Below are 18,390 nucleotides of genomic sequence, written 5' to 3' on the forward strand. Positions count from 1 at the left end.
TTCTTGGTGTAAAAGTTTTTTCCCTAGATTGCCTCCTCTGCTGTCTGGTTTAATCTTTTTAATGCCCCAAAATAACATTTCATTTGGGTTTCCTTTATGGCATGTTTTGAAGTGTGCGTATAATTTTGTGTTATCTCTTTCTTTTTCAATATTTAGGATGTGTTCTCTCATCCTATCCTTCAACTTTCTACTTGTTTGGCCTAAGTATTGAAGTTTGCAATTGCATTCTATTAGATATATGATATTGTTATCCGTGCATCTGATGATGTCATTTATTTTTACTTCTTTATTTGTCACAGTTGACCTGACTGATTTAGATTTGGTGCTGTGTTTACAAGATTTACACTCATGGCATGGGAAAAAAACAGATATGGTTTCATTATTAAGGTCTCGTTGGATAGTGTGGTATTTTTGTTGTTTGTACTCGCTAGGTGCTAGGATATTTTTCAGACTGGTAGCTTTTCGATATATAATATCAGGATGTTGTTTTAATCTTTTTCCAAGGATAGGGTCACTTCTTGCAAGATGCCAGTGTTTCTTTATAATGTTTTCTATCTGTTTGTGTTGGCTGGAATATGTGGTGATAAATGGAATGTGATATGGGTCTCTGTCCTCATGTTTCATCATGTTATTTTTATCCTCCAGAAGGTCCTTTCTATCTATTGATCTGACTTGTTTTTTTGTGTCTACTAGAATTTTAGGATGATATCCCTTTTCAGCAAATCTCTTGTCTAAAATTTCTGCTTGTGTGTCGTAGTCAGTTACTTTGGTGCAATTCCTTCTTATTCTCGAGTACTGTCCTTTTGGTATATTATTCTTCCACTTTGTATGGTGGCAACTTTTGTAGTCAATGTAGCTATTTGCATCTACTTTCTTAAAAAAAGTCGTTGTGGTGATTTCGTTATTTATTATGGCTATCTCTATATCTAAGAAGCTGATTTTAGTTTTGTTATGTTCATGTGTAAATTTTAGACCGAAGTCGTTATTGAAGTCTAGTATGAACTCATCTAATAGTTCCTCATCTCCTCTCCAAATGATGAATATGTCATCTATGAACCGTTTATAGAGCACGAGATTCGCACCCCACGGAGTGTTCAATAGAAATTGCTCCTCAAAATGTCCTACAAATAAATTAGCGTAACTGGGTGCGAATCTCGTGCCCATAGCTGTTCCTCTTTTTGGATATAATGACTTCCGTTGAAAGAAAAATAGTTATTTCTGAGTATGAATTCCATACACTGCAATATAAATTCTTTTTGGGGTTTTTCCATTTCGCTGTCTTTAGTTAAAAAGGATTTTGTGGCTTCTAGGCCTTTTGAATGGTCAATGCATGTGTATAAGCTACTTACATCGCAAGTAACAAGAATGTAATTTTCTTTCCAATTAATATGATCAATTAGATTCAGGAAATGTTTAGTGTCTCTTAAGTGGGAAGGTATGTTTTTGACATATTTTTGAAGAAAGAAGTCAGTGTATTGAGATAAGTTTGATGTCAGTGAATTTATTTAAAGAGCTAAATCGGTCACTGACCGACAACACATTAAGCGGTCACGGGAACCGCAGGAAATATTCACATGTCAGTGTGAATCACCACGAAGATTATCACCATCCTTCGCTTACTGCAGGTGGAACTTAGACTGCAATAAGTCACCACAGCGGCATATATTTAACCGCTAGAACGCTCAAACATCACGACTCACCTAGGAATCAAGGGAATCAAACAGCGGCATATATTTAACCGCGGCATTCTCCAACAAAAATAGTGTCATCAGACGGATACACTAAAGAGAATCAAACAGCGGCATATATTTAACCGCAATATTCTCCAACGCACAAAGTGTCATCAGACGGATACACTTAAAGGTACTATAAAGCGTAATAAAATACAGCACTATCCGCAATAATATAATATAGTGAACCATCACGCAGACCCGGCCTAAACTGTAAGGTTAAAACGTTTTTAGACCGTATGTAAATAACACTGTAACTCAATGTGGCATAAAATTACTTCAATGTATTAATATCCTTTTATCATTTTATATATTTCTATCGTCATTTTATGTACTTAATACTTCGAAGCATTTTATATTTCTTTTAAAATTCACGTATCTTCTGACACCGGTGTCAATACTGTGTAAAGTGTATACATATATATATTTTAAGATTTAATAAATTGTTTTACTATCATCAGCATATTGGCATTTATTTTATGTAAGGAGTATATTATTAATACTTAGTCACACAAATAGAATAGTTGAGATCAATAGCATTTATTACGTAGCAATTTAGGCTATTTAAAATCGAAGCGATACTTATATAACCAAGTATATCAGGATAGTAACACGTAGTCACAGGGAATCAGCATTCATTTGCGCCACCTACCTCCACCTCAGCTTATTTCTATAAAACATTGGGATATAGTTTTATAAGGTGTGCATTATTCCCCTCCTTACTTACAGTCTAATCACAATCCCAAACACACATTGCTTTTTCTGGACTAAAGCTCAGATTGGTTTCTTCAAGTAAGGCAAATGGTGGGTAGAATTTAGCTTTTGAAAAATAACTGCAGTAAATAGGGAGTTTTAAAAATGTCAAGGGCTTGGCTGAGATGCTATAGCACTCGTTTTCAAACCTGTCCTCGGGCCTCCCCAAAAGACCAGGTTTTCAGAATTACCTTTGATGAAAGCAGGTAAAATGTTTATTAATAAGCTGATTATTTCAACTGTGCAATAGTTCAGATATCCTCAAAATATGGCCTGTTAGGGAGGCCTGAGGAGAGGTTCTGAAAACCAGTTCTATAGCAACTGAAGAAATTTCTTATAATTATAAAGTGTTTACTGACCATTCGGGAGAGCACTGAAAAAAAAATTTTACATCATGGTATCCAACTAGTGAAGACACTTGCTAAAATCTAACATGGAGACAGAAGCATTTTTGGAATGCAATCTTTATTGAAACAAAGTGCAGCAAAAGCAACAGTTCAACTGTTTGAAAAGAACACAAGTGAATGCTTCAAAACCCTCCCCTCAAGCGCAGGACAAGGTGCAGAGTAGATTCTTTTTGAATGTTGTAGTCTGAAAGTGTGCGCCCATCTTCAAGCTGCTTGCCAGCAAAGATCAATCTCTGTTGGTCTGGAGGAATTCCTTCTTTATCCTGGATCTTGGCCTTTACATTTTCAATGGTGTCACTGGGTTCAACTTCCAGAGTAATTGTTTTGCCAGTCAGGGTCTTGACAAAGATCTGCATGCCACCTCTCAGACGTAGAACCAAGTGCAGAGTGGATTCTTTCTGAATGTTATAATCTGATAGAGTACGCCCATCTTCAAGTTGTTTACCAGCAAAGATCAGACGCTGTTGATCAGGAGGAATTCCTTCTTTGTCCTGGATTTTAGCTTTAACATTCTCAATGGTGTCACTAGGCTCAACCTCCAGAGTAATTGTTTTTCCAGTCAGGGTCTTGACAAAAATCTGCATCCCACCTCTTAGCCGAAGCACTAAGTGCAAAGTGGATTCTTTTTGGATATTGTAGTCTGAGAGAGTGCGCCCATCTTCAAGCTGCTTGCCAGCAAAAATCAACCTCTGCTGATCAGGAGGAATCCCTTCTTTATCTTGAATCTTGGCTTTTACATTTTCAATGGTGTCACTGGGCTCCACTTCCAGTGTAATGGTTTTCCCAGTCAGAGTTTTCACAAAAATTTGCATGCCACCTCTGAGTCGAAGAACCAGATGCAAAGTTGATTCTTTTTGGATGTTGTAATCAGAAAGGGTGCGTCCATCTTCAAGTTGTTTTCCAGCAAAGATCAGACGCTGTTGATCTGGTGGAATTCCTTCCTTGTCCTGGATTTTAGCTTTAACATTCTCAATGGTGTCACTTGGCTCAACTTCAAGGGTAATGGTTTTTCCTGTCAGGGTTTTGACAAAGATTTGCATGCCTCCTCTCAAGCGTAGAACTAAGTGCAAAGTGGATTCTTTTTGGATATTGTAGTCTGAGAGAGTGCGCCCATCTTCAAGCTGCTTTCCAGCAAAAATCAACCTCTGCTGATCAGGAGGAATTCCTTCTTTATCTTGAATCTTGGCTTTTACATTTTCAATGGTGTCACTTGGTTCAACTTCCAGGGTAATTGTTTTACCAGTTAAGGTCTTCACAAAAATCTGCATACCACCCCTGAGCCTGAGTACAAGGTGCAATGTAGATTCTTTCTGAATGTTATAATCTGAAAGAGTACGCCCATCTTCAAGTTGTTTACCAGCAAAGATCAGACGCTGTTGATCTGGAGGAATTCCCTCTTTGTCTTGAATTTTAGCTTTAACATTCTCAATGGTGTCACTAGGCTCAACCTCCAGAGTAATTGTTTTGCCAGTCAGGGTCTTGACAAAGATCTGCATGCCACCTCTCAGACGTAGAACCAAGTGCAAAGTGGATTCTTTCTGAATGTTATAATCTGAAAGGGTACGCCCATCTTCAAGTTGTTTTCCAGCAAAGATCAGACGCTGTTGATCTGGAGGAATTCCTTCTTTGTCTTGAATTTTAGCTTTAACATTCTCAATGGTGTCACTAGGCTCAACCTCCAGAGTAATTGTTTTGCCAGTCAGGGTCTTGACAAAGATCTGCATGCCACCTCTCAGACGTAGAACCAAGTGCAAAGTGGATTCTTTCTGAATGTTATAATCTGAAAGGGTACGCCCATCTTCAAGTTGTTTTCCAGCAAAGATCAATCTCTGTTGATCTGGAGGAATACCTTCTTTGTCCTGGATTTTAGCTTTAACATTCTCAATGGTATCACTTGGTTCAACCTCCAGAGTAATTGTTTTGCCAGTCAGGGTCTTGACAAAGATCTGCATGCCACCTCTCAGACGTAGAACTAAGTGCAAAGTGGATTCTTTTTGGATGTTGTAGTCAGAGAGAGTGCGCCCATCTTCAAGCTGCTTGCCAGCAAAGATCAATCTCTGTTGATCTGGAGGAATACCTTCTTTGTCCTGGATTTTAGCTTTAACATTCTCAATGGTATCACTTGGTTCAACCTCCAGAGTAATTGTTTTGCCAGTAAGGGTCTTGACAAAGATCTGCATGCCACCTCTCAGACGTAGAACCAAGTGCAGAGTGGATTCTTTCTGAATGTTATAATCTGAAAGGGTACGCCCATCTTCAAGTTGTTTTCCAGCAAAGATCAGACGCTGTTGATCTGGAGGAATACCTTCTTTGTCCTGGATTTTAGCTTTAACATTCTCAATGGTATCACTTGGTTCAACCTCTAGGGTGATGGTCTTACCAGTCAAAGTTTTCACAAATATCTGCATGATCTGAAAAAATAAAAATGATAATTTGCTTTTAGATCAGTTTAACAACTGAATAAAGTAATGTGCTTATTACAAAGACTATGCCATGTTTAAAGTGATGGTAAACTCATTTAAGTCAATTTACTTGGTATGAAAGTACACATACATATACACACCAATATTATAAAGTAGTGTGCGATTTCTACTTCTGTAGCCATTCTGTGCCGTGTTTTGCAGCACCAAGCTGGATTTTCCGCACGGCTATAAGACGTGGCAACATCACCTCAGACAAATAAGAGTTCTGCCATGGGCTAACTTGCGCAGCGAATAATACTAATAAAGGGCCATTCAGAATGAAGTACTATATACTTCATGAATGAAAGTCCCCTTTATTTGTTACGATGGTAAATCTTACCATCACTAATGTTGGATGTCCAAAGATTGGAATCAGTAGCAAAGGCGTTCTTTATTTAGACTGTCTCTAAACGTGAATAATCAGTTTTGTACCTCCTAATAGCACTATTGGCTACGGAAGTAGAAATCACATTACTGTTTTATTTAAGAAATACTTTATAATTAAATAACATTTTACTTTAGAAAAGGATAGGTCTGTTTATTGCTGTTCATTATTCACCACCTCTCTAGCCATGGGTGCCACCAAGCTAAAATCTAGCTTTCACTACACTTCAGTGCTGTTTACACACATGCAGCAATTGTTTAGATACCTGCAGTGAAACCTAGATTGCTGACACCTATAGAGGGAGGTGCCTGCAATATCATGTGTTTAATGCCCCTTTAACTGCATGCTCTATGAATCATAAGTTTGATTTTGCTTTCCATGTCCTTTTAAACACCAAATAGGAAAGAGTATAACAGTACACTATGAAGACCTGATATTTACTACGTCTTCACTAGAGAAAATTAGCTACAAGCATAGCAGCAAGTTATGGAAATATGCCCACTTTTTCCCCTTTTCAGTGTGCAGGGAGAATCTTAATGAACCGAGTATGAGTGGAAACTCACACCTGACCGCACCCACAAAGATAAGTACGTCAGAGCAAGAATATTAAACTATTGTGCATAAAAAAAAACTCATTTGAATTTAGAGTGTTTATAAAAAAATGTTTGTTATAAATAAGTATCAGAAAATATGGGAGAGGGAACACGCTACAAAAGCTAAAGGAATCTACTGCAATTAAAACTATAGAAATGTTTATTGTATTAAATGATGAATGTGAGAAAAAGAAATTTAATATATGCTGAGTTAGTGATACTAGGACTGCTACTGGTGAATGATCTACTTAGAATAGATATATAAGACACTTATGGATATAGCCTCAAGAATTGTGATAGAAGGGTTATTAAAGGGACACTGAACCCAATTTTTCTTCTTTTGTGATTCAGATAGAGCATGCAATTTTAAACAACTTTCTAATTTTCTCCTATTATCAATTTTTCTTCGTTCTCTTGCTTTCTTTATTTGAAAAACATAATTTATGCTTACCTGATAAATTCCTTTCTTCTGTTGTGTGATCAGTCCACGGGTCATCATTACTTCTGGGATATAACTCCTCCCCAACAGGAAATGCAAGAGGATTCACCCAGCAGAGCTGCATATAGCTCCTCCCCTCTACGTCAGTCCCAGTCATTCGACCAAGAATCAACGAGAAAGGAGTAACCAAGGGTGAAGTGGTGACTGGAGTATAATTTAAAAGATATTTACCTGCCTTAAAACAGGGCGGGCCGTGGACTGATCACACAACAGAAGAAAGGAATTTATCAGGTAAGCATAAATTATGTTTTCTTCTGTTATGTGTGATCAGTCCACGGGTCATCATTACTTCTGGGATACCAATACCAAAGCAAAAGTACACGGATGACGGGAGGGATAGGCAGGCTCATTATACAGAAGGAACCACTGCCTGAAGAACCTTTCTCCCAAAAATAGCCTCCGAAGAAGCAAAAGTGTCAAATTTGTAAAATTTGGAAAAAGTATGAAGCGAAGACCAAGTTGCAGCCTTGCAAATCTGTTCAACAGAGGCCTCATTCTTAAAGGCCCAAGTGGAAGCCACAGCTCTAGTGGAGTGAGCTGTAATTCTTTCAGGAGGCTGCTGTCCAGCAGTCTCATAGGCTAAACGTATTATGCTACGAAGCCAAAAAGAGAGAGAGGTAGCAGAAGCTTTTTGACCTCTCCTCTGTCCAGAATAAACGACAAACAGGGAAGAAGTTTGGCGAAAATCTTTAGTTGCCTGCAAGTAGAACTTGAGGGCACGAACTACATCCAGATTGTGTAGAAGACGTTCCTTCTTTGAAGAAGGATTTGGACACAAGGATGGAACAACAATCTCTTGATTGATATTCCTGTTAGTGACTACCTTAGGTAAGAACCCAGGTTTAGTACGCAGAACTACCTTGTCTGAGTGAAAAATCAGATAAGGAGAATCACAATGTAAAGCTGATAACTCAGAGACTCTTCGAGCCGAGGAAATAGCCATTAAAAACAGAACTTTCCAAGATAACAATTTTATATCAATGGAATGAAGGGGTTCAAACGGAACACCCTGTAAAACGTTAAGAACTAAGTTTAAACTCCATGGCGGAGCAACAGCTTTAAACACAGGCTTGATCCTAGCTAAAGCCTGACAAAAGGCCTGGACGTCTGGATTTTCTGACAGACGCCTGTGTAACAAGATGGACAGAGCTGAAATCTGTCCCTTTAATGAACTAGCTGATAAACCCTTTTCTAAACCTTCTTGTAGAAAGGACAATATCCTAGGGATCCTAACCTTACTCCAGGAGTAACGTTTGGATTCGCACCAGTATAGGTATTTACGCCATATTTTATGGTAAATCTTTCTGGTAACAGGCTTCCTAGCCTGTATCAGGGTATCAATAACCGACTCAGAAAAACCACGTTTTGATAAAATCAAGCGTTCAATTTCCAAGCAGTCAGCTTCAGAGAAGTTAGGTTTTGATGTTTGAATGGACCCTGTATCAGAAGGTCCTGTCTTAGAGGTAGAGACCAAGGCGGACAGGATGACATGTCCACTAGATCTGCATACCAAGTCCTGCGTGGCCATGCAGGCGCTATTAGAATCACTGATGCTCTCTCCTGTTTGATTTTGGCAATCAATCGAGGAAGCAGCGGGAAGGGTGGAAACACATAAGCCATCCCGAAGTTCCAAGGTGCTGTCAAAGCATCTATCAGAACCGCTCCCGGATCCCTGGATCTGGACCCGTAGTGAGGAAGTTTGGCGTTCTGGCGAGACGCCATGAGATCTATCTCTGGTTTGCCCCAACGTCGAAGTATTTGGGCAAAGACCTCCGGATGAAGTTCCCACTCCCCCGGATGAAAAGTCTGGCGACTCAAAAAATCCGCCTCCCAGTTCTCCACTCCCGGGATGTGGATTGCTGACAGGTGGCAAGAGTGAGACTCTGCCCAGCGAATTATCTTTGATACTTCCATCATTGCTAGGGAGCTTCTTGTCCCTCCCTGATGGTTGATGTAAGCTACAGTCGTGATGTTGTCCGACTGAAACCTGATGAACCCCCGAGTTGTTAATTGGGGCCAAGCCAGAAGGGCATTGAGAACTGCTCTCAATTCCAGAATGTTTATTGGAAGGAGACTCTCCTCCTGATTCCATAGTCCCTGAGCCTTCAGAGAATTCCAGACAGCGCCCCAACCTAGTAGGCTGGCGTCTGTTGTTACAATTGTCCAGTCTGGCCTGCTGAATGGCATCCCCCTGGACAGGTGTGGCCGATAAAGCCACCATAGAAGAGAATTTCTGGTCTCTTGATTCAGATTCAGAGTAGGGGACAAATCTGAGTAATCCCCATTCCACTGACTTAGCATGCACAATTGCAGCGGTCTGAGGTGTAGGCGTGCAAAAGGTACTATGTCCATTGCCGCTACCATTAAGCCGATCACCTCCATGCATTGAGCTACTGACGGGTGTTGAATGGAATGAAGGACACGGCATGCATTTAGAAGCTTTGTTAACCTGTCTTCTGTCAGGTAAATCTTCATTTCTACAGAATCTATAAGAGTCCCCAAGAATGGAACTCTTGTGAGAGGAAAAAGAGAACTCTTCTTTTCGTTCACTTTCCATCCATGCGACCTTAGAAATGCCAGAACTAACTCTGTATGAGACTTGGCAGTTTGAAAGCTTGAAGCTTGTATTAGAATGTCGTCTAGATACGGAGCTACCGAAATCCCTCGCGGTCTTAGTACCGCCAGAAGGGCACCCAGAACCTTTGTGAAGATTCTTGGAGCCGTAGCCAATCCGAATGGAAGAGCTACAAACTGGTAGTGCCTGTCTAAGAAGGCAAACCTTAGGTACCGGTGATGATCCTTGTGAATCGGTATGTGAAGGTAAGCATCTTTTAAATCCACTGTGGTCATGTACTGACCCTTTTGGATCATGGGTAAGATTGTCCGAATAGTTTCCATTTTGAACGATGGAACTCTTAGGAATTTGTTTAGAATCTTTAAATCTAAGATTGGCCTGAAAGTTCCCTCTTTTTTGGGAACCACAAACAGGTTTGAGTAGAACCCTTGTCCTTGTTCCGACCGCGGAACCGGATGGATCACTCCCATTAATAACAGATCTTGTACACAGCGTAGAAACGCTTCTTTCTTTATCTGGTTTGTTGACAACCTTGACAGATGAAATCTCCCTCTTGGGGGAGATAATTTGAAGTCTAGAAGGTATCCCTGAGATATGATCTCTAGCGCCCAGGGATCCTGAACATCTCTTGCCCAGGCCTGGGCGAAGAGAGAAAGTCTGCCCCCCACTAGATCCGGTCCCGGATCGAGGGCTCTCGGTTCATGCTGTCTTTGGGGCAGCAGCAGGTTTCCTGGCCTGCTTGCCCTTGTTCCAGGACTGGTTAGGTTTCCAGCCTTGCCTGTAACGAGCAACAGCTCCCTCCTGTTTTGGTGCAGTGGAGGTTGATGCTGCTCCTGTTTTGAAATTCCGAAAGGGACGAAAATTAGACTGTCTAGCCTTAGCTTTGGCTTTGTCTTGAGGTAGGGCGTGGCCCTTACCTCCTGTAATGTCAGCGATAATTTCTTTCAAACCGGGCCCAAATAAAGACTGCCCCTTGAAAGGTATATTAAGTAATTTGGACTTAGAAGTAACATCAGCTGACCAGGATTTTAGCCACAGCGCCCTACGTGCCTGGATGGCGAATCCTGAGTTCTTAGCCGTAAGTTTGGTTAAATGTACTACGGCCTCCGAAATGAATGAATTAGCTAGTTTAAGGACTCTAAGCCTGTCCGTAATGTCGTCTAGCGTAGAAGAACTAAGGTTCTCTTCCAGAGACTCAATCCAAAATGCTGCCGCAGCCGTAATCGGCGCGATACATGCAAGGGGTTGCAATATAAAACCTTGTTGAACAAACATTTTCTTAAGGTAACCCTCTAATTTTTTATCCATTGGATCTGAAAAAGCACAGCTATCCTCCACCGGGATAGTGGTACGCTTAGCTAAAGTAGAAACTGCTCCCTCCACCTTAGGGACCGTTTGCCATAAGTCCCGAGTGGTGGCGTCTATTGGAAACATCTTTCTAAATATTGGAGGGGGTGAGAACGGCACACCGGGTCTATCCCACTCCTTAGTAACAATTTCAGTTAGCCTCTTAGGTATAGGAAAAACGTCAGTACTCGCCGGTACCGCAAAGTATTTATCCAACCTACACAATTTCTCTGGTATTGCAACGGTGTTACAATCATTGAGAGCTGCTAAAACCTCCCCTAGTAATACACGGAGGTTCTCCAATTTAAATTTAAAATTTGAAATATCTGAATCCAATCTGTTTGGATCAGAACCGTCACCCACAGAATGAAGCTCTCCGTCCTCATGCTCTGCAAGCTGTGACGCAGTATCAGACATGACCCTAGTATTGTCAGCGCACTCTGTTCTCACCCCAGAGTGATCACGCTTGCCTCTTAGTTCTGGTAATTTAGACAAAACTTCAGTCATAACAGTAGCCATATCTTGTAATGTTATCTGTAATGGTCGCCCAGATGTACTAGGCGCCATAATATCACGCACCTCCCGGGCGGGAGATGCAGGTACTGCCGCGTGAGGCGAGTTAGTCGGCATAACTCTCCCCTCGCTGTTTGGTGAAATTTGTTCAAATTGTACAGATTGACTTTTATTTAAAGTAGCATCAATACAGTTAGTACATAAATTTCTATTGGGCTCCACCTTGGCATTGGAACAAATGACACAGATATCTTCCTCTGAGTCAGACATGTTTAACACACTAGCAATAAACTTGCAACTTGGTTATAATCTTTTTTAGCAAAAACGTACTGTGCCTCAAAGAGGTACTAAACGATTAAATGACAGTTGAAATAATGAACTGAAAAACAGTTATAGCATCAAACTTTAAAACAACACAACTTTTAGTAAAGGTTTGTTCCCATTAGTAAAATAACAATAATTAAATTTGACATAAAAAATTACAGAGCAACGTTTTTATTCACAGTCAATATAAAATTCTCACAGCTCTGCTGAGAGAATCTACCTCCCTCCAAAGAAGTTTGAAGACCCCTGAGATCTGTCAGAGATGAACCGGATCATGCAGGAAATATAAGAGTAGCTGACTGGAAATTTTTGATGCGTAGCAAAGAGCGCCAAAAACGGCCCCTCCCTCTCACACACAGCAGTGAAGAGAAACGAAACTGTCACAATTAAAAGCAAACAACTGCCAAGTGGAAAATAATGCCCAAATATTTATTCACTCAGTACCTCAGAAATGTAAACGATTCTACATTCCAGCAAAAACGTTTAACATGATAAATACTTATTAAAAGGATTAGTGACTTTTAACAGAGTAGTTCCGGTGAAATACCATCCCCAGAATACTGAAATGTATACATACATGTCATTATAACGGTATGGCAGGATTTTCTCATCAATTCCATTCAGAAAATAAAAACTGCTACATACCTCAATGCAGATTCATCTGCCCGCTGTCCCCTGATCTGAAGCTTTTACCTCCCTCAGATGGCCGAGAACAGCAATATGATCTTAACTACTCCGGTTAAAATCATAGTAAAAAACTCTGGTAGATTCTTCCTCAAACTCTGCCAGAGAAGTAATAACACGCTCCGGTGCTATTGTAAAATAACAAACTTTTGATTGAAGTCATAAAAACTAAGTATAATCACCATAGTCCTCTCACACATCCTATCTAGTCGTTGGGTGCAAGAGAATGACTGGGACTGACGTAGAGGGGAGGAGCTATATGCAGCTCTGCTGGGTGAATCCTCTTGCATTTCCTGTTGGGGAGGAGTTATATCCCAGAAGTAATGATGACCCGTGGACTGATCACACATAACAGAAGAAAAGGCATCTAATCTATTGTTTTGGTTCAGAACCATGGAAAGCACTTTTTATTGGTAGGTGAATTTACCCACCAATCAGCAAGAACAGTGTTCACCAAAAATGGGCAGGCATCTAAACTTACATTCTTGCATTTCAAATAGATACCAAGAGAATGAAAAGAATGTAATAGGAGTAAATTAGAAAGTTGCTTAAAATTGCATGCTCTATCTTAATCGGGATAGAAAAAAAAATTGGGTTCAGTGTCCCTTTAATATTTCTAAAGTGCTAGCTGTGCAAGTATTAATTGTGGGAATCAATTAATATTTGCATAGCACGCACTTTAGAAATATTAACACTTCTATCACAATTAAAACTTGATATATATCCATAATAGTGACATATCTATTCTAAGTAGATCATTCACCAGTAGCAGTCATAGTATCACTAACAGCATATATTAAATTTCTTTTTCTCACATTTTTTACCATTTATCATTATTTAATACAATAAACATTTTTAGTTTTAATTGCAGTAGATTCCTTTAGCTTTTGTAGCGCCCTCACCCCTCTCCCATATTTTCTGATTGAATTTGAAAAGATAGTATATTTTCTTCTAGTGAGGTGTTTGGTATCTCCCATTTTCCAGCGCTCTACTCATCCATAGAGTTATAAATAAGTATGCCTGCACAACTCATCCAAAAGATGTCTATACACAAAACCTAAGCAGCCAAGTCAAATGCAACAGTAAAAAGCAGTTGTGTACTTCTGACAGTTGGATGCCAAATGGGAGGAGACATTGCACGTGATATCCCAATGCAACTTAAGAGGAATTGTGGTAGACAAGTTTCATTTTAAAACAGGCAAATTAAACATCTCTATAATGCTAGCCCCACATTAAATGTGTTAAAGATTACTTAAAAGGGACATAATACTCAATAAAGGCTAGATCGAATTAAGCATTCAAAGAAAAGATCACTGAGAACATGTAGATGGATTTTTCTAAAAGTTGAAGTAATTTAAATATGGTCAATTTAAGTGCAAAGTTTTAGTGTCTATAAAGCAATTGGTGCTGCCATGTTGCAACTTAGGTTTATTCCTCTGCTGTGTCCAATTAGAGATATAAACAAGTCACTTGTGTGTGCAGCCAATGACTGGAATATAACAGTGTTCTGTGCTTCCACTCTAGAGATCTATTTATAACTTTCTTAAATTGGCCACAGTAGAACAAAGTAACCTAAGTTACAACATTGCGCCTCCGATTGACACTAAAACTTCATTTATTTTGTCAAAAATTAACATCTAATTAAACTAAACATATCCATGTTATTTCATTCTAGCATTTAATGGATATGAAAATTATTTTTTCTTTGATGGTTCAGATAGAGCATGAAATTTTATGCAACCTTCTAATGTAATCCTATGAATTTGTATTTGTTTTCTTGGGATCTTATTTGAAAAGCAGGAATATAAGCTTAGGAGCCAGCCCATTTTTGGTTCTGAAACAAAAACAGGCTATATCCTAATCTTACCTTCCTGATTTGTTCCAAATTAAGATACCAAGCGGACAGAAAGTTCGGAGTAAATTAGAAAGTTGCTTAAAATGGCACGCTCTGAATCATGAAAGTTTCATATCACTTTAAGGTAGCGTTTATAATTTAAGTAGTGCGGTACCATTAAAAGAAAAAAAACAAGTTATTTCATGATTAAGATCGAAAATAGAATTTTAAACATTCCAATTTACTTCTATTTACTTTGGTTCACTCTTCAGATATCCTTTGTTGAATAGCAGTGCAAATATGGGGGCCAATTGCATAAAGCATCTATGTGCAGCCACCAATCAGCAGCTAAAGTCTATCTGGATATGCTTTTCAATAAAGGATATGATATCAAGAAAATTATGCAAATTTGATCAAAGTAAATTAGAAAATGGTTTAAAATTGCATCTTTCTGAAGCGTAAAAGAAAAAAATGGCGCCTCATGTACCTTTAAAGGGACATTATACACTCAAAAAAATATCGCCTATTTAAATAAAGAATTCAAAGATAAAGTTTGTAATTGGCATGTATTAGCAATTTTGCTGCTAAAGCTTCTAAAACAGATGATAAAGTTTTACTACCTAAGAATACGTTCGTAGGACACACTAGCTACAAAGCAAGACTTTTTCTCCTCTCTCCCTATTGTCCTTACAGCCAGCCCCCATGCTGGAGCAGCTAATACATGTAAATTTCCGGAAGATCTATCTGTGAGCCGTGTTATTACTTTATAGCAGTGTACAGGCTGTTGCATATTTTTTTAAATATGTAAACATTTTTATTCTTTGTCAGCTGACATGAGCACAATGCAGCTAATCGTTTGACATTTTGTTTGCAAAGTTTGACTGACTTCACTGAGGCTCTAACACTGCTGAACCGGGAGGGGGGTGGAATTCCTGCGGAGACACAACGGAAGGCAGAGAGGAGAATAAGCTGTGAGTTTAAAAGGACAGTTTACTCAAAAAATGTCTCCCCTTTAAAGTGATGGTAAACTCTCCCCTTTTTAAAATCAGATCTGGAATGCAAGCGCTATTTTAGATAGAGTTTTATTCATCATGTGCAATGAAGATGCGCTATAACTTAGTTATTAATATAGATATGAAATTCAAATACCCCACGTTACACCACCCACTTCAAAAGTCAATTTTCCTGTCAGCTAAATGATTGAATTACTCTCCAATCAATGCTCTAGCTACAACAAAAGTGCCAGATGGGGAGAGCGCTGATTGGACAACAATTCAATCTGTTAGCTCACAGAAAATTTTACTTTTGAAGTGGGCGGAGGAGCATGCAGTATTTGAATTTCATATCTATAATAAAAAGTAAGTTATACTGCATCTTCATTACATTTAATGAATTAAACTTCATCTAAAATAGTGCTTACATTCCAGATCTGATTTTAAAAAGGGGAGAGTTTACCATCACTTTAATTTGTTCCCAATGATCCACTTTACCTGCTGGAGTGTATTAAAGGGACAGTATACTGTAAAATAGTTTTTCCCTTAATGTGTTTACAATTGCTTTTTTTACCAACTGCAGAGTAAAAAATGTATGAAAATTAGCTTTTTAAGGTTTATTTGTGTATATTAAAGCTCTGATTTTGTGTTTTGAAGCCACAACCTAATAAAATAGGTTGAGCTTGTAGGTATAATCAGATCTCATTACTGTATCACATTGCGCACATATACCTGCTTCTTTATCTTATATCTGTCCTTAAAACAATCACCAATACTTTGAGAGAACAATGGAAAATCAACATTTTATTACCTTTTATCTCTGCGTTATCACACTGGGAGTTTAATTTCTTCTGCTGGCTGTGTTTACAAAGCTTATCTATACCTGGTACGTGCGGCCACAAACTTTCAGAATATGTGGGGATACCACATGCTAAATTAACAACTTCAAATGCCAATATAAGGTTAAAGGAGCTACTTGTAAACAATTTAATATACTCCAGCAGGTAAAGTGGATCATTGGGAACAAATTAAAGGGGAGAAATTATTTGAGTAAACTGTCCCTTTAAATTGTTTACAAGTAGCTCATTTACCCTTATATTGGCATTTGAAATAGTTGATTTAGCATGTGATATCCCCACCTATTCTGAAAGTTTATGGCCGCAGGTCCAAGCTATAGATAAGCTTTGTAAACACAGCCAGCAGAAGAAATTACACTCCCAGTGGGATATAGCAGAGATAAAGTAATAAAATGTTGATTTTTCCATTGTTCTCTCTAAGTACTGGTGATTGTTTTATGGACAGATATAAGATAAAGAAGCAGGTATATGTAGATAATGTGATAAAGTAATGAGATCTGATTATACCTACAAGCTCAACCCATTTTATTAGGTTGTGGCTTCAAAACACAAAATCAGAGCTTTAATATACACAAATAAACCTTAAAAAACTCATTTTCATACATTTTTTTACTCAGCAGTTGGTAAAGAAAGCAAATGTAAGCACATTAAGGGAAACACTATTTTATAGTATACTGTCCCTTTAACTGCTTCTCTGTATCTCTGCATCGTCTGCCTTCTGTTGTATTTCTGCAGGAATTCCACCCCCCTTCCCTTGTTACCACGGCATTTAACTGTTATCCTGACACCGGAGCAACCTCTAACACTGCTGAACCGGGAGGGAGGAAGGGGGGGGGGGGGTGGAATTCCTGCAGACACAACAGAAGGCAGAGAGGAGAATTAGCTGTGAGTTTACAGCTACTGTTTATCTTTGCGTCGTTTCTGAAGTTTGTATAGAGCAACCCCCTAAAATCATTTAGTGTTCATAACATATTCTACTGGTTTAGATATTTACTAGTAACCCACATTATTAGCTGTGCATTAAACTAGTTTTCTGAGTTAAATGGACAAAATATTTTTCTCAGATTTATTCAGTAGTTTTTATGCTTGTACTTTGTGCAGTGTTATGTGCAAAGTACTACATTACACATATAGCTGGAGCAGGAGGGCTGTCAGTAAACACACTAGTTAGGGACTGAGGTAAAAACTCTCTCTAAGTAGTGTGTAGGATGATTGTCTCCATATGCAGTAAAAACTGCAACTTTCTTCCCCATTTTTAACTCTTTAGAAGTAAAAAAAAATAATGCATGTCAATTGCAAACTTTTTATACATCAAGAGTTATTAAATTAGCCCAATTTTTGTGTGTGTATACTGGCCCTTTAAGTATGCACTTCCTTATAAGTATTAACATGACAAATAAAGATTTATCAGATATACCAGCTTCACCTATAAATTGTGTATGTTATTGGGTGCGCATAACACAAAGAGCACAACTCTCTTAACGTGCGTAAATGTTTTAATTACAGTTAAATGGCATTACAGTTATTTCCTTAAACCAACCTTCCCCCGTTTCTGGTATTACTCAGCTCTAACATCAACTCGTGATAGGTTTATACTGGCGATGCGCCACCTCGAAATCTAACGCGCCTTTAACGCAAGTCTAAGGATGACTTGGCGGGATCGCGCATAATCGAGCTTTGATCAACGATAAAAGGGTTTTGATAATTCTACACGTTGCTTAAAATACGTGGTCAATTTTCACTGTAAAACTTTTTCTATCAAAATATCGTATTGAAGAAAAAAAAAAAACGGGCGCCTCTTTCTAAACACAAACAATAGTTACCACAGCATAATTAATTCGTTACTAAACATGCCTTCCAGGCGGCTTATTACGGAAGGCGGGGAAACTGGATCGCTATTTAAATCCTACACGCACCGCCATTAATGGGTAAAAGTTATTTCACATATTCACGCTGTCAAAAATAAAGGGGAAAAATTAAATAAATACTTACATTAGTCGGGCTAAATGTACTGTTAGAAGAAAAGAACCAACTGCTACTCTCTCCTCCCGTCGCCTAATAAAAACTGCGTCACGCGAGAAACACAGCGCTTTTATATTACAATCCTGTATCCCTCCGAGGCAAAAAAAAAATGACCACATAGGACTATTTTGTTATCTTTATTTACCATTAATGTTGCGATATAGATTATAATATGGCAGGGAAATATAAATATTATACTAATGACCGTATTATGCAATATAAAAACGCATACAAAGGTAAACTTAAAGTATAATATGACATATTAAGAGTGATACGCATTTGTTGGCGAATAAATATCATATTCTACGAACGTGGAAGGGTGGGTTTGGTTAGACGGACCTATTTTCTGTTAAAGCCGCTGAGACAAAAGAAAAAAACAGCTGGTAGAAAGTGCTAGAATGTGTTCTGTTGGG

General features: G+C 38.7%; 1 protein-coding gene across 3 annotated transcripts; it reads right to left on the reverse strand.

Moving 5' to 3' along the window:
• Nucleotides 1–2,929: 2,929 nt before the first annotated feature.
• Nucleotides 2,930–18,030, reverse strand: UBC (ubiquitin C). 3 transcript variants are annotated; one of them, XM_053701844.1, is made up of 2 exons: nucleotides 17,948–18,030; nucleotides 2,930–5,301 (listed from the first exon to the last, which is right to left on the reverse strand). In XM_053701844.1, the coding sequence occupies exon 2, from the start codon at nucleotides 5,296–5,298 to the stop codon at nucleotides 3,013–3,015; it is 2,286 nt and encodes a 761-aa protein (XP_053557819.1). In that variant the 5' UTR covers nucleotides 5,299–5,301; nucleotides 17,948–18,030; the 3' UTR covers nucleotides 2,930–3,012. The 3 variants fall into 3 exon arrangements, with proteins under 3 accessions (XP_053557819.1, XP_053557821.1, XP_053557820.1); XM_053701846.1 differs by lacking the exon at nucleotides 17,948–18,030 and adding an exon at nucleotides 14,993–15,010; XM_053701845.1 differs by lacking the exon at nucleotides 17,948–18,030 and adding an exon at nucleotides 14,727–14,745.
• Between the last annotated feature and the right edge of the window lie 360 nt (nucleotides 18,031–18,390).

This window comes from Bombina bombina, chromosome 2 (assembly GCF_027579735.1).
Source record: "Bombina bombina isolate aBomBom1 chromosome 2, aBomBom1.pri, whole genome shotgun sequence".
In the NCBI taxonomy this organism is placed as follows: domain Eukaryota; kingdom Metazoa; phylum Chordata; class Amphibia; order Anura; family Bombinatoridae; genus Bombina; species Bombina bombina.

Excerpts from the sequence above, each read along its gene's own strand:
- UBC (XM_053701844.1), bottom strand. The coding sequence starts at position 5,298 with ATGCAGATATTTGTGAAAACTTTGACTGGTAAGACCATCACCCTAGAG.